This window comes from Poecilia formosa, unplaced genomic scaffold, assembly GCF_000485575.1.
Source record: "Poecilia formosa unplaced genomic scaffold, Poecilia_formosa-5.1.2 Scaffold211, whole genome shotgun sequence".
Taxonomy (NCBI): Eukaryota; Metazoa; Chordata; class Actinopteri; order Cyprinodontiformes; family Poeciliidae; genus Poecilia; species Poecilia formosa.
In genome coordinates, this window is record NW_006800150.1 from 178,363 (window position 1) to 201,012 (window position 22,650).

Below are 22,650 nucleotides of genomic sequence, written 5' to 3' on the forward strand. Positions count from 1 at the left end.
TGGCTAAAGGTAATCCTGACAGAAAGCCTCAGGTCTGCAGTCAACAAGCCAATCAGCAAGCAGAGCAAACGTGTGGAAGAAGATGCTCTGGTCAGGAGACACCAAAGGGATTTTGATGTGGAGGCTAACACTCCACATCGCGTCACCCTGAGTGTAACCTGTCAACTGTGAAACATGGTGTTGGCAGCATCATGTTCTAGGGAGGCTTTTCTTTAGCTGGTCACACGAGAAGGTGGATGGAGCAAAACACGGCGTAATCCTGGAAGTTAACCTGTTGGCGACTGCAAAAGACCTGAAACTGGGGCACGAAAAAACCAGTGGTACAACTGAAAGTGCATGGAATGAAAAACCAGACCTAAATATAGATCTGATCTGGTCTTTGACTGCTTGGAGATAAAAGCTTATGTCTGGATGGTTGATGGGGGAAATCACCTCCAACAGGTGTATAGCTAGAGGTCATGAGAAGTTCCTTTTGTTTCTCTCAGAAGAGCAGAAAACGGAAATACATTAGAATCTCATATGTCAGTCTGGCTGTTAGCCAGGTGTGTTTTCTCGCTTTTATAGCTGTGCTGAGTCAATCATTTTGTGGTGCTGAATGTGATCACTTTCAGTCAATTCAGTTCAATTATGACCTAGCATAACTGAACTGACCTATAACTGTGATCTTACTCAAATGTGGCTCCACAAAGTATTAATTCAGAGCACTGAACACGAATGGATGTCACACTTTCTCGATTTGTATTCGTAAGTAGTTAAAAAGTTCCACTTCACTGTCATACATCGCTTTGTGGTGGTCTATCATATAAAAATTAATGTCAAATGTCAAAAAGTACAAGGGTGTTAATTCTTTTACAAGGTATGACAGATTTATTCAATCTAAATGGAGAAAGAGAAATTATTTCTGGCATTCTGACTTCGTTCAATGTCTTCTGTCAGGGTCATTGGTGTGTGGTTTTCTTCCTTACCCGACACCATGTAGCTGACCGTTTGGCACTCTCCGTCTTCTGTAACGACGGGAAAGCCGGGCAAGATGGTGATGCTCACCATGTCTGCAAGCAGAACATTTGCGACTCTCCTTCGGAAATCATATCTGGGTATAAACATAAATAAATAACTTTTAGTATTGTGAGAACAAATAATTCAGACCAAAAAAAAAACAATTTTCTGAACTGTTCAGTTCTTCTCAAAACTGAACCAAAAACATAGCAAAGGTTTAACCCATAAATGTGTGTGACACCGATTATTTTTGTTTCCAGATTACGACTTTCTGTTTGCAATAAAAACATTAATAAAGCCGTATATTGCGCAATGTTTATCTCTGCGTACTTCCTGGCTTGACTTGGTTCTTGTCGGCCATTAGACATGACTGACAGCAAGACGTGCAAACAAATCAATAACAAGGCTGTGTGAAGAACAAGAACAAGAGATGCAAACTGAAAATCAAGGCAATAACAAAATCTTCCAAACGATGCAATTTAGGAATAAGGTACAACACTCGTTAAATCCTTGTTAAACTTATAGCTAACCTTAATATTTACAACCAGATGTCCCCCATATCTAGAATGTTCCAAATGAATTTAAATAGACAGAATGAGTGTTTTTAGAAATAATCCTGTTTTTACCAGGTGAATCCTGAGAGAAATCAGGATAGTTTGTTACTCACCGGCTAAAGGAGCTCACTTTGGGAAAGATCTGCTCTGCTAGCTGGGATTCTGGGAGGATGTCGGCACACGCAAGGATGCTGTTACCACTCTTCAACACAAAAGACCTGTAGACAACTTGGATCAAATATAGAATATCAAGTCAGACATTTTTGGGGATTCAACAAAAATGATTAAGATTTACTACACTATAAAGCAAAGCATTATGTTTAATAAAAGATTTCAAATGAACATAACTCAATTGTCATTTGTGCAACTGATGTCAGTGTTGGGGGAGGGAGGAGCTCTGATGACACCATGTTTCTTTAATGTCTGTATGTTAACAAACATAGTGCTGCTGTTGGTGATGTAGGCCGTAAAAATTTTTTGCTGAAAGTAACATTTCAGAATATTGTTTATCATGGAAAAGTCTTGATCAAATAGCTTATTTGCATATATCTTATAATGTCAAGACGTCTTTGAAATTTAGTTTAAGTCAAACTAAAGAAAATTCGTCAAGTGATGCTTTATTAAGTTATGCTCACTGAAATTGCACAAGTTAATGTAATTATCAATTTATTTGAGTGGTGTAAACTTAAAATGTACAGCTTTCACATAAAACATGAATTTATGAAAGCAAAGTTTGTTTTTTTTGAGGCAATGAGTTTGCAACATTTTGTATGTAAAGTCCACTCACTGCTTTTGACAGAGTGGAAGATGACATGGTGAATGGCACAAACGGATGGTTGCACGTAAAACTGAAAACCATCTTTGATGCTTAAGTCGTTGACATTTCCCCACATCTACAGACCCTCATTTCCAGTCGTCTCACCTGTGTGGTCTCCTGACAGCTGGATGTTGCTGTCAGAGTAAACTTCTCTCCTTCTCAGGCTGACTCTGCCATGCCTTGTAGAAATTTCCCCCACCACACAGCTCAACTGGTTTTGTAGCGAACAGCTGGAGCTCTGGAAGAGGAAAAGAAATCACACACACACACACAAAGAGTCAAACTATATGGGGTTAGACAGTGAGTACCTGTTATATGAGATTAATCACCATTTTATCAAGGCTGTTAAAGAACTTCCAGAAGTAATTGTTTCCACAGTCTACTGTAAGTAATTTTTCTATTTGCATATCTTCTGCAGTGGTGTTTTTGTTCCATAGTGGTTTTAAATTCTGTGGAAAAAAAAAACAAAAAAAAAACTGTGTCCTTTTAACTGAAGTATTTATAACAAGTAAGCTAACAACATCCTAAGTATGTGGCCACTTTCCGGCATGCTCTTCTCCTAGTTTGCTGCTGTTTCTTTTATGAAAAAGTGTTCCTCAAATTATCCTCAGATTATCTCTGAATGTATTTACATATGATGACGTGTCCCCAACAGCCTGCCTCACCTGTGGTTTCATGTTGAAGGGGTTGAAAGTGTGTCCCACGCTGGTGCACAGGCCGCTGGTGGTATCCACACGGTTGCTTGCGATAAACAGGGAGGCCTCAGGAATCTGTAAGCATATTTAAAATACAAACTATGTTTCCGCTGCCTTTATTTGTCGCAATGATGGACATAAGTGCAAATACACACATGAATAGGAATAGCAAACAGACAACTGGATTCTCTGATCAATATCAATAAACTTGTTCTACGATAAGAATATAAAGTGACAACACAAACTAGACATTTTCTTTGCGTTATGTTAATTTATAGCATGAATGTGCTTTTTTTATGTTTGAAATTTACTTTGATTTTTAAGGAGGAACTCAAGACTCCACACTTGTTCATTTGGGATCCTTGACCGGCGGTGGCTAACATTGTAATGTTTTGCATTATTTAACCCTATTACCCTTTACTTACACTTTGACTTGCAGGTGACTTAAGGTCCACATTCAGTGTGACATCACTGCTACTCCCATCAGGAAACACCTGCTGGCTCTTGAAGGGACAGAAACCAAAGGTGCCTGACATTAGTAGACGTACAGATTATTGTCAACTGAATAAAGTGATTTATACTGAATGAATATATGTTTTCTTTTTAGTAACTGCTGAGGCACTTCCCAAATTATTTGGCCAGACCAGAACAAGCTCATGTTGTTGTTTCCTCCTTTATAGCTCTGTGGAGGCTTAGGTGTAAAGCAAGACTCAGTGTGGAGCCTCTGGATGGCAGCTGACATAAACAGCTGATATCAGGGTGAGCCTCAGAGTTTAGTGCACATACATTCAGTTAACCAGCAGAAAGATGCTAAGCTAAGCTGAAACTTTTGCCTCTGCTTAGAGTTTAGATAAGGCCTAAAAAAATTCTATCTACCCCGAGCCCACAGGCATCGTGTCCGAGTCTGGTCAGACCCGACTAATGGTGTTAAGTGAGCAGTGTAACGTCTCTTGTTTTTTTTATTTAACATGTTTCAGCTCCATCGATGGAGCAGATCCAATGGAACATTTTATCGCTTGTTGTAACTGTCGTGCGAGTCAAGTGCAAATCATCTGGGATGTGTGATTGATAGGAGCTGAGCAGAGCGGAGCTGCATGCGCATTTATTGTGCAGTGTGCTACGCTGTGTGTTGCGGACCATCTACTCCCGACTTTCTTTCCTCAACAGGGTAAGCTGGCTACTCCTATATTTAGACCAGGGGTCCACAAACTTTTTCCTGTGAGGGCCACATAACTTTTCCCTTCTCTGGTGGAGGGCCGGAGTCAGTTTGCAACAGAAAAAGTGTGATGATTGCAGGAGTGCCTAAATGTAAAAATTTATTGTTTCCCAGAAAGCACAATCAAATAACCCTCTCTGGGTTCTTCACAGAAAAAATCCAGGAAATAACACTATTTATGAAATAAATACCGTATTTTCCGGACTGTAAGCCACACCGGGCTATAAGCCGCAGATATCTCTGCCGCTCAAGGTTTTCCACAGCGATGCAGCAGCAGAGGGGGACGGACACCAAAAATTTGAGTCATAACAGGTCAATTGAATATCACATTTATTACGGTTGAAAAAGAAAGAAAAAGTTGCCAAGTTTAGATTTAACTGAACTGATTACGGTAGTTTCCGAATGGTAACTTTAACAGTAAAAGTGCTGATCCTTCGTGTCTGCTAATACCATGTGCTAAATGAAAATGGGCGCTTTCTTCTTCTTCTTCTTTAGATTTCAATGGCAGCTTGCATCCATTATTGTTGCACTACTGCCATCTACTGGATCCTAATATCTATACCTCAAATTCTCATAATGATCCCAGTATTATTTAAAAAAACAAAAAAAATCTTCTTTTTCCCCTCAATGCTATTTAACTGATCAACAACATTCTCAAATTTCAATTCCCTATTAAAACCTAATTCCGTTTTAATTGGCGCTTTCTTCTTTGATTTCCAATTTTGACTTCCAATGATTCACTTCCTGCTAAAGAGCCCCCTGGTCGTTGAAGAAAAATCCACATGTAAGCGGCTTATAGTCCGGAAAATATGGTATACGAAAAAAAATCTAAATGCTCTCTGGTATTGTTCAGGGGGCCGGACCAAATGTGGAGGCGGGCCCACGGGGCCTTAGTTTGGGGACCACTGATTTAGACTATCAAAATCAGAATAACACAGCTTTATGGAACACATTCTCATTTGGTTTTCTCTGTACTGTACATATTGCAGATTTATCAAATGCGCCACAGAAAGCCAACACCACACGACGCAACCCGATCATCAATTCTGGCCCTGTCTGGCTCAAATTTCGAGGTCAGGTTTGGGCTTGAGCCATAATTCTAAACACTAGCACTGCTTCCCCCATTTCCTGTCTGTTTATTGCCTCTTTTGCTTCAAGCACTCTTTTATCATCTGTTAACATCTTCCCAATACTATTTAATGGAAATTTTGCTTACTGTGAATCTAAATGCACTGCATATTTTGGATGTGTCTCTGCTCCAGCACACCAGATTCGAAGGATTTGTATGACCTCCTCTTTGGCCACCAAAAGCTCCAGAAGCATCCCTTCATTTAAGTCAGGTGTTTGGAAACAAGGAAACACCTAAAACAGTGGACAGGGGTGCCTGCAGGGTATTATCGGAGGGTATTAAAGATCTGTTGTTGCTTTATCGACCTTCCAGACCCCTCAGGTCTTCTGGATTTGGATTGCTCTGCATCCCCAGAACCAGAACCAAATGAGGAGAAGCAGCATTCAGCTTCTATACACCACAAATTTGGAACAAACTTCCAGAAAACCGTAAAACAGCTGAAACACTGAGTGCCTTTAAATCTCGACTTAAAACCCACCTGTCTAGACTTGCTTATGGAACATAACAATTGGGATTTGAATTCCAACCCGGTTTCAAGCACTAGGGAGAAAATGGTATATGAAAAGGGGTGCATGTTTAGAGTCCCCCCCGCAAAAGGGTGCAAGTTGGTGTCCCCCCTATTGCTGAAAAGGGGTGCAGGTTGGAGTCCCCCCGTTGTTGGAAAGGGGTGCGGGTTTAGAGTCCCCCCTGTTGTTTGAAAAGGGGTGCGGGTTGGAGTCCCCCCTGCCCCTCCCCCGCTGTTCTATTTTTTTTCTCTGCCGATTCGAAGGACAGAACTTCGACTCGGCAGGAAATGTAATGTTTTTGTTTATTCAATGTTCAACTTGAATAAACAGTGAGTGTTTTGAGCAAAGCACTTTGAAATGCCTTGGTGCTGAAATGTGCTATACAAATAAAATTTGATTGATTGATACAATACTATCACTGCACCAGACCCACAAGAGCACAACCACATCTCCAACAGTAATGTGTGTGTGTGTGTGTGTTATATTCTGTGTGTGTCACACAGAATATTACTGTGTGACACACCCATTACTGTGTGGGTACAATAATGTGACACTCTGGTGTCACATTACCCACTGTGACACGCATAGTGGATAATGTGGGTGTCACAAAAAACCAGCACAAACCTAAACCATACAAACATAACATTTAATTTCCCTTTGGGATCAATAAAGTCCTTTTGGATTTGAATTTGATTTGCTTAGCCCAGTGGTGCCCAAAGTCGGCCCATCATCTTTTTTTCATTCAAGTTCCCTAGTTTAACACACCTGGATCAAATAATGGCTCATTAGAAGGCCTAAGACATGCTGAAGAGCTTGTTACTACCACCAGGGAGAGAACTAAAACATGCAGGATGCTGGCCCTCGAGAACCGACTTTAGGCACCACTGGCTTAGCCTGTGGTTCTCAAACCAAAGACAATACAGAATTGTATGAAATCAGACAATTTTGGCATCCCGCAGCAGACAAGGAGCAGATCAGATTAAGGTAATTATGTGTTTTTTACCAGTGTGATTGTCCCAGTCACTGTTAGATCGAATGTAGCCTTGGCAAGTGTCCAATATCCATCGTTATTTGGGCCAGGTAAGATATTTGCACACATCATTCTGTAGAGAAAACACAGATGGCTTCATGAAATAGTCTTGAAATAACCAAGTCCAGTAGCTTCAATCTTGTTGGGTTATTTCTGTTATATTCTGGTTAGTAATCTTCTCTAAAAGAGGAACATACAGTATCTTAGTATTGTAACACAAAACACCCATGATTAAAAGATCATGGCTTGAGGATTCACACAGGTACCCTCAATGGATTGGGATGATATGATACTATGGCCAGATTAGGGTGCATCTTGGATTTCTCTTTCATCTGTAAAGGCATCAGTGTGTTTTAATTTTACACCTTCCTGACACTTTTTATGGCCTTTTCCATTTTATTAAATGTTTTCAGGAGGATAAGTACTTCCTGTTCTTTGGCAGAACTTTGAACCATTGATCTTTTGCACAAGGAATTTGTGGTTAGAGTGAAAATGCTACTACCCAGTTCTTTTTAAGAAGAAGGAACCTGTGGTAATACTCGGCAAAACATTTCATAACTTCTACCTTTCTGTTTCCTTATTATCAAACTTGGATGCTTGTTGGTTCTTACCGTGATCCATCGGTGTAGTGGACTACGACAGATCTTCCCATGATGCTGTAAGGTCCAGTAAGCGGCATGTTAGGGTCCATGTACACAGCGTCAAACATATTCCGGCCAGTAAGCATCCCAAACTTCCCACTGATGTCCCCTATCTCATATTGGTCCACGGTGCCCACACCCGGTGAGGGAGAACTAGATGTGTTCCAGGCCAGTGGGTTAAAGTGGCCAAGGATGTCTGTATCTGAGCAAGGATCACTGCTGCCAACAATAATGGGCAAGATGTGGACGTGGTAGCCTCCAGCTAAGGACTGCAGGTTTTTTAAGGACACAGTGATTTCTGTAGGGCCTTGAGGGACAGCTTGGGAGAATCTCACCTGGCCACCAGATGATACAGGGCCAAACCATGTCCCTAACCTGGCTGTAGGGACCCGGACCTCAGTAACATTGGCACAAGCGATCCTCGGGCCTCCCCTTTCTGCTTCATGGATGACCACAGAACGACCAGTAATGCCAGATATGTCTAACCACGAAGTGACGTCAGTGAAAAAGTGTTTGGATTTGACGCCACCTATGTCGGTGTCAAGATTAATGGTGGTATATTTGTTGGCGAGGTCGCCGGCCTCACAACATAGGGGGCAGGATGGTTTGCAGTGAAGGGCATAGCTGCTATCAGTTGTGCTGATCTTAAAAGGATTCCAGTGACCACCTGTTGTGATACACCTCCCTTCGTCATCATCCCTCTCTGAGCTAATGGGGAATTCATGAACGTGCCAGTTATGGTGTTGAGTCGTTATTGTTGTGGGATCTCCGTACGACAGATCCATAAAGATGGACACATCTGACAAGGGATTGTTCACCAACTGAGTAAAGATAATCTTTCCCACCACAGGGGTCTGAAACGTGGCACTGGCTACTGTCACTGCACCAGGATAGCCAATGCTAGCACACGCGTACCTGTCACCACTGACCAGGTGAATCACAACTGAGCGACCTACAATGCTGTTCTGTCCAAACAGAGGAAGGCTGAAGTCAGTAAATGTCATTTGAAATGTACTTCTACCAGAAAGAGACATGTGTTTGCCACCCAGGTCACCTGTCTCATACTTGTCATGAGTTGATCCAGGCCCTACAGGGTATGTTTCAGAAGTTGTGTCAACAGCAAACGGATTACAGTGTCCACCCACATTATCATTTGAGCATTGGCCTGACCTGACTGAAGGGACAGGAAAATTGTGGACGTGGTAGGGGCCAAATAATTCCCTTAAGTTTGCCAGATTCACGCTAAGCTGTGTCACGTCAAACGGTGAAGCCTGACGGAAGTTGAAATATCCACTGATTCCTCTCATGTTCATGACAGCTCTCACTTCTTTCTCTAGCATGTTGTATACCTGAGCACAATTGTAACTGGACCCTACCCTGAGGAGAAGATACGAGTACACTCTAAAGCTACTAAAATCCAGACGGGATTTCTGAGGACTCAGAGGGTTTCCGACTTTCACACTTCCCAGATTTGTTAAAGATGCTGCATCTAAACTACCAAGCAGTATGGTACAATTAGCTGCTGTACTTGTGGATCCAAAGATGTTAATGCCGATTTCTGGGGCATTCACCTGACCAATAGTCACGAGGTCAGCAAGAAGCCTAGGGTTGGCATTATTTACATTAGCACGTATGTAAATGTTACCAGCAACAGACTCTGTGAATCTCGCCTGGCGAGTCAGTCGTGTCTGACCTTGACTTACAACTGTGCATATTTTAATGCCGTCACATGTCTCCAAAGACAGTGAGAGGTCATCCAAGTTTGATATTTGTCCAAAGAGAAGTGACACATTGATGGGAGAGGCGGAGGAAGGATCGCCAGTGAAGGTGAAGACGCTGACACCAATGTTTGCCTCAGAGCAGGGCTCAGCGAAGTGGCCGTACATGACGGGGAACACAGTGAGGGAAATGTTTACTGCAGAGCAGGATCCTGCACCTGACACGTTTAAGGTGGCTGTCTGGTTGTTGGAGTCAAACTGCACTTGGCCTGTGACTCCTCCCATGTTTAAAGGTGCTAAAAATGTGGCACAGGAAATGAAATCTGAAAAAGACAAGATAAGGAGGAGATCTATTGTTAACAACCATTATCTAACTCTTTGAGTCTTACTGTTGCTTCATTTTTAACAGGTACCTCTTCAATATGTGCTTAGTCAGTTTTCTAATAGAGTTATGGGATCCATTGTTAGTAATAAACAACGAATGAAATCCACCGGTTTCTTTTGTCAAACTGTTTTAACATGATTAAAAATGTTCAAAATTCCCTAAAAGCTTTAAAATAATTAAAATAATGATAAAATAATTTCACGTTTTCAGTATCCATCCAGAGAGAACTTAAAGTTTCTTCATATGCCTTGCAACAAACTGAGGGTTGGATTTCAACTACTGTCTGCAATATAATTTGTTTTTCTAAGACATACTGAAAGTTTGTGGCTAAAACTGAAACTATGTGAATACAGTTCCTACATTCAACAGCATAATGTGAGTGTAGGCTTAAAACACTAACTTAAGAACATTTACTCTTTAGACATATGCCAAGGGGAAAAAAAACTCTTCACATAACTGTCCAAATGAAAATACTCATTTAGCTAACTGTATCTTTTTGCTGAATTTAAATGAACCCATTTAAATTTAATGGAATCCATTTCAAGTGGGATTTATAACCAACAGCTTCAATGATCTGGCAGATATAGAAACAAAGCTTTTGGTTTCATCCTAATCTTATCTGAAGCTGTACAAAGTAAAACAGTGGGGTCCGATTTCAGACCGGGGAGGGTCAAGTTCTGTATGCATTAGAGGTTTTCCTGCTTCAACGCACCTGAATTCCCTCCAAAGCATTTTGTCAAGTTCTGCTGAGGCCTGATAAGGACCCATTCATTTAAATCAGGGATGTGGAACCAGGGGAACATCCAAAATATTCAGAATATTGACTCTTCTGGATCAAAATTTCACTTGATAATTCACCATTATACACTAACTAAAACACATTCGTTTCATTTAGGACGGCATGCTGAGAAAATATGCTTTCACGGCAATGTCGATATAACATAGGCCACCGAAAAATTTTGTATGGGATGGAGAAATAATAATAGTTTTTTAAAAAAAATCAAGTGTGAGTCAGGATGTTGTCTTTATTCTAAATCCAGTTTCATTTGCTGTTTACAAAAGCCCTGTTTTTTTTTTTAGTAAATAAAATCAACACACTTAGACATAAAAAAAACGCATTTTTTTATTCAGTATGATGTCATTGCTGGTTTAGAGTGGGCTCACACACTGGTATCATAACCTCACTCCTGTCTCCGCTCCCAAACATTCAAACACATCACTCAGGAAAAAGGAAAAAAGAAAAAGTTATTAACTTGTGAAATCCAAGTTCCTATCTCTAGTAAAGACGATACCTCACTAATGTTTTCTCTTATTGGTTTCAGGATGAAGCACAGAGATGAAGTTGTTTGCAACATGACAGATGGGCTCCTTTGTTAATTCTTCAGTTTCTCTTCTGCATAACATGTAGAAGCCACATTTTAAACATTGTGTCCACAATGTGACCCAGATAGTTTTGTCATTTGATATCTAGGTGAGGGATCCTTTTCATTGATGCGGAAGAAGAAGGAGTTAGCAATTTAGACAGTTTCCCTGTGGCATCAAGTTGAGCTGCATTATCACAGCAGCAAGTTTTCATCCTGAAAACTGAGGGGATGATGCAACAAATGCACGGCTCTCAGAAAAAAGTTAAACATTACAAAATACTCATTCACAGTTTTGAACCAAAAGTCTCCGGACACGTGCCGCCGAGTGATAAGCAACCAAAATATAAAAAAAACGTCTCTCAGTAAATAACAGTTGTGAAATCCTCTGCATAAACCCATGATTTAAAACAGTTCAGGGTGTCTTAATTACTGCTATGACTCGCTTTCAAAAGACAAAAAAAAGAAAAGGAAAAAAAAGAAATTACTCACCCAGTGCAGCAAACAGCAGGGCCGCTCTGAAAAGGCACATTTTGGCAGAGAAGTTACAAGCCGAATCAAAACCTCTGTGCAGACATGTGAGCTGGGATGTTCAAGGTGAGGAAAATGATGCAGAATCTGTGCGTGTGTCTCTATAAAAGCACATCAACTGTGGCTGTACTGTGCAGCCTCCCCTTTGCTTTTTTTCTTATTTTTATTTTTTTTTATCTGGGACAGCCTGTGATTGGCCTGCATGGTAAAATGCCTCCTGAGGGGAGGGAGGAGGAGGAAACCGGCGGAGATGGCATACATCTGCTTTGGTTAAAAATAGAGGTGGAGGAGGGAAAAAAATACAGCTGAATGAGTTGAAGGTTTCCCCCTGAGAGATTCATGCTTTAAAATGTAATAATAATAAAAAAAGGCATTCAGTTTACTCAAGGTTTGTCTTAATGTCATGTTTATTTTTTTATTTTATTTTATTTATTTATTTTTGTATTTTAAAAGCAAAGTTAAAAGAAGAACAGAAAAGGAAGCTGGTTTCAAACTTGAGGTACAGTTTTGAAATTTGCGTGAGAAGCTGCCGAAAAATAAAATCCCACGTCCGCATTTGAGTATGGTCGAAAACATCGGGGTTTGTTCTGAGCATATATGAAATTAAAAGCGAAGCAGAGAGGATTCTTCAACAATTTGTACCCGGCTAGCACTGAATGTTCGGAGGACGTCCGCTGAACGTCCGCTGACGTTTGATCGACGTCCAAATGAAACGTCACTAGACGTCCGGAGGACTTTGAGTTGAACGTCCGCCGGACGTTCGTGAGGACGTTTTCCGGACTCAAAATTGACCAAAATTAGACAACTTTCAGCAGACTTTCGCATTTTATTCGAAATATGGTTCTGGAAATATAGCAGCAACTTTCATTTCTAATGCAAGGTTTTGATGTGGAACAGTTGTGTTCCATTTCCTAGGGATATTAATCCAATCTTGTGACAAATTGAAAAATGTATTACAAAAACTTAACGGTTTGCAAAGGATTTGTTAATTTACAGACTTAACGGTGAAGACTACCAAGACAAAATATAACACAGGAGCACTTTTTTTTTTTAAGTTAAGTGGTACAGCATCAATTTGGTTTTCAGAAGACAGTATTTTCAAAATCAACCATTGCTTAAAAATATCATTTAAAAATGTAATTTAAAAAAAGATATTTACACTGTTGATACATGCACAATCCTCTCTCCCTCAAAAAAAAAAAAAAAAAGGAAAAAAAAAAAAGCCTTGACTATTCTTAAAATTGTTGTGTTCCCACTGGTGTGAATGTAAATGTATGTAAATGTGATGGTGCCATTGGGGCTCCAAGTCCCCTTGGTTTTGTTTATCTTCCCCTATTTTTCCTAAGATGTGTTATGTATGCAAGTGGAACTTGGTGTTGGTCCCTATGCCTCTTCCTATCCCTCTCATTTATAAGTGTTTACATTTGGGCCACCATGTGTCACCCCAAATGGGTTATCAATCACCAAAAGAAATATTTGTTTTACAAAGCCTTGTCCTCCTCATTGGCATGGTCATTTCCCAAAGCTGCTGTGGTAGCACCATAGTCTTTCCGATTCCTTGAGTCCTTCAGCCAGTCAATTTTGAGGATGAAAAGTACACAGACTTATACTTAATAAATATTACAGTCAGCAACTGCTTGTGAGCAGACAAACTTCTCTTCCCCTTTTGCCCCAGGAAGCTGTACTGAGACTGTTCAAGATGATTTTAGGAAATATGTTGTAAACTTTAGCTCTCAAGTCTTTCCCTCCAATTACAGCCAAGGCATTTACCTTAAAAAGTAACACAAAGAACTTAAGTCAATGTTTACACACTCGACAGAAGAATACTGTGAAGAGAAAGACTAATTAATTTTTTTTTAAGTATTATACATACAAAAAGTTTTTCTAACAGCGCCTGACTCCAGCTGTTTGTTCAGGGCTTCCAACTCCTCTGGAGCAGAGGCTGGAAGGCATGGTTCCACATCCTCAAAAAGGATGTGGAACCATTCAGAGTCATCCAGTGACTCTGAATCTTCAGCAGAAGAAGTGGGAGCCATTCTAGTGAGAATTGCTTGCAACAGTCTCCGGTTTTCCAAAACCATCAGCTTCAGATCCTCGCAGGCTTTGGTAGTCATCTGAAAAATAATAATATTTACAGACAAACATATATATTCAGCAAAGTAACCATGTGTTGGGATTACTCAATTTAATGCAGGGAAACACCCATAGGGTGCGTTCACACTGCCAGTAAATGCGACCTGTATGCGTTCTGCAGTGTAAACGGGCAAACGACCTGAAAGTGTCCCGCATGCGCAGTAGAGGGCGCAATAGCGTCAGCGTTCTGAGTGTTCTGCCAACCACCATAAAAAGAAGAAGTGCTCAGTGTTTGCGGAAGTAAATATGGAGGCTAACGGTGCAGCTTAGCTTACATATTTGAAGTTGTTGTCCGGCTGGAGCAGCATATTAACAACTTAATCCTCATGTAATCCGTCATGGTTGTTGTTTTTCTTCCCTCTTGCGCTTATCAGGACGCAGAATAGTGAGATTTGTTGAGAAATAGTGACGTTCAGTTCGGATGAAGGCGGCCTGGACATTAGGTCGCATTTGAATCAGATACGTATCGGATATGGGTCACATTTGAAAAAGAATCCGACCTGTGCTGTTCACACTGCCATGAAAAGATCGGATACAGGTCGCATTACGTCAAAAAAAATCGGAATTGAGTCACTTCAGGCTGCAGTGTGAACCACCCTATGACATACAAGACACTTGATCCCTCAGTTGCATATAATTTTGTCTCGTTCATACTGTCATATTATTAACCAATAAAATCCAAAACTGCCTTGTGTCTACAAATAAATAACTAAAATATGACTATACACACACTCAAAATGTGCTCACTTTATGTGTAACATGTTAGTAATTTAACTGTTAGAGGAATTCTCTTCAGAATAAACCAGAGTACGCCTGTGAAAAAGAAAAGAAAAATCATAAACTTCAACATGATTTTTTTTTTCTATTAAAGCAAGTTGGGTGCCTTAATACTTGACTACCTACATTTTTGAGTGGCTTATAATACTGTAGATAATACAAATGTTTTCTAAAACAACATACATTGAAACAACACAAAGCAGCCCAATTCAAGGATTAAAAAGGACTAAGAAAACTTTCTTTTTCTTTTCCTCCTGCCCTCCTATGCTTCTGTTTCCGCACTTGTAAGCAGGTGAAATAAAAGAGCAAATTAAGACAACACAAAAGACTGTTCAACACATCTATTTGTTCAATTTCTAACTCTGCTTACTGCCTGTGGACTCTTAGGATAATTTCTAAGCAAACATTTTATGGGCTCTGTCCTAACAGTACCATAGAGAAGGCTTTCTCTTCCCTATTTTATCATGATGTAGCACAAAGAAGTGCGTAAACATGAAGTGGCTCAAATAATATTTCAAAATTTTTGAAACTTAAAACCTGAAGATCCCAGTGTGACTCAGAATTTTGTAGGACCACCTTTCACTGCAGTGACAAATGCCAGGCTTTTCATTGATGTCTTTATCAGCATTAAACATCTACAGACTGAAATTTGCATTTCAATTTATTTATTTTTTTTTTTTGCGAAATAGTCCTCAGATCAGTCAGACTGAGTGGAGGGCACTCATTAAGACAGATTTTCAAGATTTACCCCGGATTCCTCGGTAGGATTAGCTCAGGCAGGTGGCTCAGTGAGCGTTCGCTGCTTCTCCAGCGAACGCTTGGACGTTCAGGTTGGACGTCCCTGTCTTTGTAAACTTATCTTTATTTATCTTAGCGGTTATCTTTCCATTTTCAGATGTTGGCTTTGGATGGTCAAAGTTTTTCATATTGTTTCATAACCATAACGGTAAACCTTTACACTGCTGACATGCCTGCTGTGATCTTTGTGACGCGGTTTATTCAGCGATGCTCTCCTTCTGTGGCGGGCAGAGAATGTGTTCTACATGTACGATACAAGTCTAATTTCACCTTTTAGTATTTGCAGCTCTGCGGTTTAGGGGTTATAATGAAATTGAGAACAATGTGACTGAAAGAGGAAGTGACATCCATGTTGGTGTACTAAGCCCAGGAGGAGACCCACAGTGCTGCGTGGATCAAAAGCATCTGAAGTCGTCAGTGATTCCCTCTCCTCTTTGACTAAAATGTGCTGGTTTTGCACCCAAACAGTCTTGAAGAAACAGACTGAATTCATTTCAGATGAGGGAAGCATTAAAAATCAAAACTGCTGATATAATTTCAGATTCATCTAATGCTATTAAATGTTTATTTTATTGCTATCTTTGCATTTTAAATAAGTAGTATTTATCCCATGTGGCCAAGTGTCCCTTGTGCAAGTCAATGACCAGAGAAGGGAGTGTTTCTGCGTCATGCACCAGATGCAGAAACAGTCTGCTAGAGAGATAAGAACCAGATAGTGGGTGGTTGTCTTCTCAGAAAGGGTTGTGTTGTTTGCTCTTACCAGGAAAACCAGTCCAAAGTTTTGGTCAACCCTAACTGACTGACGGACACAGAGATGAACAAAGCCTGGAAAACACCTTGGCTGTGAGCACAGTGATGAGTGTCCTCCTTCACTGATGCTCCCTTCCCAAGAATCAATATTAAAATATATAAAAGAAGAAAGAAAAAAGTTCTCACATGTTCCTATTTTCAGATGTTTATATGACAACATCCAGATGATTAGCATCTGCTTTAATAGTTTAAGATTTCAAAAGGCAAAGCTAAAAAAAAAAATAAAGTAAACTTTTTCTAAGATGGCTTCCATCTTTAGATAAAACTGTATTTTACTGGATCTTTTTGAGGATGTGGAACCATGCTTTCCTGTTTCAAACACAAATGTGTCAAGTGAAGTTAGACTGTCATCCATTAAGGACGTAGTTTCAGGCAACAATCACTGTTATTGAGTAAGTAAAAAAAATGTTTTCCGTCATATTTGGGATTTCTTATTATGAAACAATTGAAATTCCCCAAACATCAGAGGCTGAAGACTGTAGACTTTTGGCCTATGTTATACATGTGGAAGTAACTCTAAGTACATATTTCAGAAACAAGCAGCCAACGTTTGCCATGTTTCCACAGCTCAGGTTTTTGTTCCTGTTTTACTCACACATTCAGCAGCTTTCCTGTGACTAAGCATGTAAGGAAAATGGAGAAAATTTGTCCCTCCCTCCCCCCGTCCCCCTCTCTAAGAATATCCACCTGATGTCCAACAAAATACTCATAAAACTCTTCGACAGCCAGGAATGATTTTCAACAATCCTGCTTTACCGTTATGATAAAAAGAAGAAGAAATACTGAAGAATCTCTACCAGGTTCTGAAACAATTTCAAGCTGACCACAAGATTTCAGAACAACACACCACGCAATCCTCCTGGTCAATATATGTTAACATAAAAAGGAAAAAAGAAAGAAAGAAAAGCAGCAGCTGTCTTTTTACTGAGTGTATTCTTGTAGAGCTTTTGAACAATTAATTGTTTCTCTTACGGAAAAATTGAAACCTTTATGTGAAAGTCTGAATTTTGGGGCAGCTTGTTTGTACCCCCAATCCCGTCCTGTCCTATCATCTGAGTTGGTATCACTTGTGACATGTTTCCTAACAAGATGTGAGGTGTGGAAGCGTTCAAAACCCCCTGAGGAGGAGATTGAAAGCTGCACTGAAGAGTTTCCTTCATTGTCCGAAGTGATGGTGTTGCCGACCTGAAAAACGCCTCTCCTGTTTGAGATGCTTGATTTAGATTAAACAGCTGAGTGTTGGTAGAAGAAGCTGCCTCTCCTGTGCTCTGCCGAGCGTTTGCTGCTGTTTTACGTCAACTACGAAGAGCTCTCCGCGCTCTTTGCTGCACTTGGTTGCATAAAACCTGCTGCTCAGTTCTTGTTTATGTGGTTTTATCTGATTGGACCAACAGTCGTTTAAAGGACTGGAAAAAAAAACAGAAAAAAACAAAACAAAGTCAGAAATACAGGGTTAAAAATAAGAGTTAGAGAAAAAAGTGATTTTTACAATTGCCATGGGAATCGGGAATCGATCTGCGAGCCGATGAGAAACACACAGACCGATGTACAGACACAAACAGAAACAGGATATAGGTAATTTTTGTGATTTATGCTGGGCTTTGATGTGACCAGTGTGCCTTGTACTGGAATTATATTATGTATGTGACTATAAAAGTCCTCTAGAGGTTAAAAATGTACTATGTCTCTATTAGGCATGATTTCTCTTGTAATGCATCGATTTATGGGAGTGGCTTTAAGTGTGACTGTCATGTTATCGCTTTGGATTTTGGATTTGTCTGAAACCAAGACAAATTCTCTTTGGATGATAAAGTTAATCTCATCTTATCTTTAAAGGTAAAAAGAAGAAATCCATACTGGTAAACATTAGATGGATAATCTTGATGTTGAATAAATGGTTGATGCATAATTTGCTCAACAAAATACAGCGTTTTGTCTATACCTGTGTTTTAACTGCGCTGCTCCCATTTCAAACACAGGAAAAACAGAGTATTTTGTGTGTAGCATGAAACAACTACAAATGATAGACGCGTAAAACATTCCTGAAGTAATTTTTTTTATTGTTGTAAGACATGCCTGTTAAGTGAATGAGGAAGTTTATGTCTCATACAGGAGGAAACTGTGTGCTTGCCCTGTCAGAAAGTAATTAAAAAATGTTGACACTGCAAATTGTTGGCAGCGCCACTGGATACTATGGTAAATTGGAGAAAACAATAGCTCTGTTTCCATTCAATTACCATGCAATTTTTTTCACTCAGCAAAAAGAAAAAAAGAAAAAAAAATGTGACTAAGGTGTGTCTCCATCTACATGTTTGGAGCGAATCAAAGCGTAATTTCGTCAGACACATTGGAGGTTACAAACTAGCATTGATCTCGCATAAAATGGAGAGATTCTTCCCCTAAAAGCTGGAGGTTTGGATTTTATAAACCTTCCGAGTTTAGTGCCAAAATGCGCACAAAAAATACATCTATGGAAACACGTTTATTAACGGACAAACTGTTTGAAAGAAGTTTATGATTTCGCCTATGAAGCAACAGCTTTAGCGCGATCCACTTCAAAATAGAGGCAAGGCATCAAACCGTGGGTGTTAGAAACTTTTCTAAAAATGTTTGTCGAAGTGAAACCCATTTCCAGTCAGCGTAGGTGGTGCAGATGTCAGCCCTGCTGAATCAAAATACGAGGGTCATGGGGCTAAGTCCCAGCTGGAGTCTTACTATGAAGAGTCTGCATGTTCTTCGCATGACTGGATTTTTTCCCGTTTACTGTAGATTTCTTCCACAGTCTAAACAAACTGCATGCATGGTTGACTTGCCACTCAAAAGGCCCTTTGTTGTAAGTCATAGCGAACATGGTTGTGTGTAACTGAGATGGGCTGAGAGCCAACAGCTTGACTCTTCAACAGCTCAAAAATGCATAGAGAGAGACCAAGAAAGAAACGTTTCTCTCAAACCAGTGTTTGTTTGGGTTTTTAACATGTCAGTCCATCCCTATTTTCTTTAGATCAGTGGTCGCCACCTGTTTCCAACCTGAGATCACTTTAAGCGTTTAAACGAAGGCCAGGATCCACCATCTAAGATCCTAAGAAAGGAGTTCACAACTGTTCCCACTGACTTAAATATCAAAGTGCAGAACAAGGTAGCAAACCTGCCAAGGTCAACTTGTAACCAGACATACTGCCCCTTGTTTCATCCAACACTGTATAAAACCAGTCCTGTCACTGTCGCTGCGCCCTGAGTACCTGGGCTGATAGTTGGAAACGTCTCGTCTCGTTCTGTCAGAACTGTGTCTGTCAGTGATCCAGGTTTGGTGCTTTTCTGTCACTATTATCATCTGTATGGTAAGGTATGAACGCTTTTCACTGCATACGAGGAGGAAAGAGGATATTTTTCCCCTTTGCACACAAATGCTGTGTACTGTTTTGATGTACACGGTGGGGGGGGGAATGGATTTGTGGCACATTTGACAATCTCCTATATGACAAGTATTCCCTGCAAATGAAATTCTGCAGCTACTTCATTCAGATCAACACTGCCCAGAATTAGCATGGCACACATTGTCTTGTAGTCTTGGAAGTGTGACACTCTCCCCTGCATATGTATTGACAATACTTATCTTATATTTATAATTTATTTGTCTTTGCTGCATGGGAAGTCGTTGAAAATGTCCTCACCTCTCACCCTGAGAGAAAACCCGTCTCTCAAAAACCCTTTTTTGTTTGACCTGCTTTAATGTAAAGCAGGAAAACTGGTCTGTCATTAACCAAAGCAAATAAAACCCCTCCTGACCACAGCAGTACTCTCAAAGAAGCATTTATTTTTTATGTCAACTTTGTTTGTTTTTTTGTTTTTTTGGTGTCTGCAGAAATGAATTGTGCTTGACTAACTCACCATCTATAAATAGTCTTTTTTTGTGTGTTTTTCCAGAAGTCTCTTCAGATGCTTTTACTTTTTTCCGAATAAAAGCTAAGTTAAAGGATTTATTCAGGATATGCACAAGAATGTGAATAATGAGGACGTTCTCTCTCTCTCTCTGCGTCAGGTCTGGGATTTCGTCGGGAGAAGGCGAGGCGGGTTAATGGCTAAGATCAAGGTGAGTATGACAGGTGATTGTTTTGAATGAGGAAACCTGTTTCTCATGCGCGTCTCATACATGTGCCTCTGTCCTGCCAGTTACTAATTAGACTTGGCAACTGTGAACTGTTGGCAGCACCATCAGCTACTCCAGTAAACTGATCGGAACAATGGTGGACACAGTTAAAAGAATAAAAGCTGCTGTTTATAAAATCACAGATTTAGTGTAATCCATTTGTAAATGGAGGGAAAGTATCAAACTGTGATTGTTTGAAACCAGCTTGAGCTCTGTGATTGGTTTGCATGTTGTTTTTTTGTGTTTACTGCAACTTCTCTCCACAGTCTAAAAACACGCATGTGAACTCAACGTTCCACTCTACATGAGCCTAAGATATCCTGTTAGACATTTGTCTCAAAACTGACGTCTCCAAACAAGCTCCCCAATGCTTTCCAGATTATTTGGTAAGTAGGACGCAACATGTGGAAGATGGTCGAAGTAAGTTCCACCGTTCTTGATGACTATGTCAGGGTTCAGTCTTAGAACCCATCTTGTTCACGATGCACATGACTGATCTGTGGGCAACCAGTCAAATGCTTCCTACCATTCTTATGCAGATTATTCTATAATTTAATATTGCTCACATTCAATTGCACGAGCATTTGGACAGTCTGTGTCATGATCTGTAGGTGTTGGTGAGGAGGTAGACGCAGGCAGACCCAGGATGTAGATGAAAAGGGTGATTTAATGATGAACAAAAGCTCAAACAGTCCAGGAAGACAGGCAGGCAGAAGCTAAGGCACAGCACCGGTAGCAACTGTATAAAACTCTAGACTGACACGAAGAGCTGAGGCCGACACAGGACTATCCAGTTTGACTGTGACAGCAACAAACGGAGATGGCGCAAACGACGAACAATAGACGAGGACCCGGCAAGGAACACAGACAACAGGTGGGACTAAATACACAGGGAAGACAGGACAGGAACAGGAGTAAACACAGAATACCTCAAAAATAAATGCACTGAAAACACAGATCATCACAATCTGCTTTTCATGCAGTGCAGATTCACCTCAAAGAACTAAAAATGGTATTTTAGGAACTACAATTGGTATTTTAGGAACTAAAATGGGTATTTTAGGAACTAACATTGGTATAAATTCTGAAGAATCCAAAATACATCCCCTTATTAAGAACTGCCCGAGGTAAAACTCTCAAGTCACCAGTTACATCGATGGCTTACATTATCGATGGGGAGCTTCCTTTTAAACTTCATATTAAACATTTGATCTCCACATTATACTGGTTCTCCGTTAGAGCGCAGAAGCTTCTGATATCAGATATGTTTTGCCTTTGCTTGGTTACAGCTAGAATACCTTCCTCTGAATGTAAGACTATATGGTCACTGGGTGACTCGGGTTGGCAAAGCTCTTTTGGCTTGTTTCCAACTTATTTGTACACTTTTTCCACACATGCTGCCTTTCTTTCTTACGAAAGACGTCTTGACATCATTGGGCCTTGTACCTGGTTATACGACAGTTTAATGATAAATAATAATGAAACTCACAATGAAGCAACACTCAAAGAGTTTACAGTAGTGGTTGCCACTGCAGTGGTTTGAAATTATACTCAATATGACTTGAAAGTGACAAAACATGTCCTATAGATCAGCGGATAAAACTGATACCCACTGGGCTGCAACAACTTCCAACGTTCTACCGCTAAAATGTTCAAGGATAGAAACAACAAGTGCCGACAGCAACTTTATCCGACCGACAGTCTGCACGTAAGATGCAGCAGAAATGAATTATGATGCCTCATTGGCAACAGACCAACACATTTAATTAAATAGCTTACTTGAACCACCGTCATATAACACTGTGAGAAACCACAGATAACACAAATAGACGTTTTGTAAAGTATTTTTGGCTCACATTTATTCCGGAGTTCTACGATAAGCTTCCTTCCTTTCTGTTTTGATATAATTCATTGATGATTCAACGTATTTGTCTTTATGGTTCCAGTTATTTATAAGAACACAAAACCCACAGAAAGAGCTGTTCTCCTGATTCATAAAGGGAAGGTTTTGCTCAGAATGGGTTAATTTTTAATGAAGTGAAAACAAGGAGTGAGCTGAGTCAAGACACACTGGACATTCGGTTCCCAGAATATGCCAATCATTTATGAAAAACGGATTATTCTGCTTGAGATGCAAGAAGAGCAAAAAAAAAAAAAAAGTTGATAAAAATTAATCAGCATAAAATCAAAATGTTCTCTTGAACAAGATGTGTGTGAATCTAGTTCATAATCTAGAATGCACATTTATTTAGACAATAACAGTTCAAATGTAGATTTTAAGTCAAGTCAGTTTTGTTTGGTTAGCACATTAGCAACAAGGCATTTCAAAGTGCATTACATGATGAAATCAGAGCACAATAATCAATAAAATTTTGTCAAATGCCACCAAAAATTGCCAAGAAAAAT

The 22,650-nt window shown here is 40.0% G+C and overlaps 1 protein-coding gene across 2 annotated transcripts in view; it reads right to left on the reverse strand.

Moving 5' to 3' along the window:
* The window catches only part of LOC103148713 (uncharacterized), a 17,820-nt gene extending 6,099 nt beyond the window's left edge, over positions 1-11,721 (reverse strand). The window contains exons 1-5 of one of the 2 annotated variants that reach the window (XM_016679439.1): positions 11,541-11,717; positions 7,555-9,625; positions 6,917-7,016; positions 3,488-3,565; positions 3,033-3,137 (exon numbers count right to left, since the gene is read on the reverse strand). In XM_016679439.1, coding sequence (XP_016534925.1) covers positions 3,033-3,137; positions 3,488-3,565; positions 6,917-7,016; positions 7,555-9,625; positions 11,541-11,580 — 2,394 coding nt within the window. In that variant the 5' untranslated portion in view covers positions 11,581-11,717. Of the gene's footprint in view, positions 1-3,032; positions 3,138-3,487; positions 3,566-6,916; positions 7,017-7,554; positions 9,626-11,540 lie in introns of both variants that reach the window. The other variant, XM_007567606.2, reaches the window with a different exon arrangement.
* Positions 11,722-22,650: the final 10,929 nt, after the last annotated feature.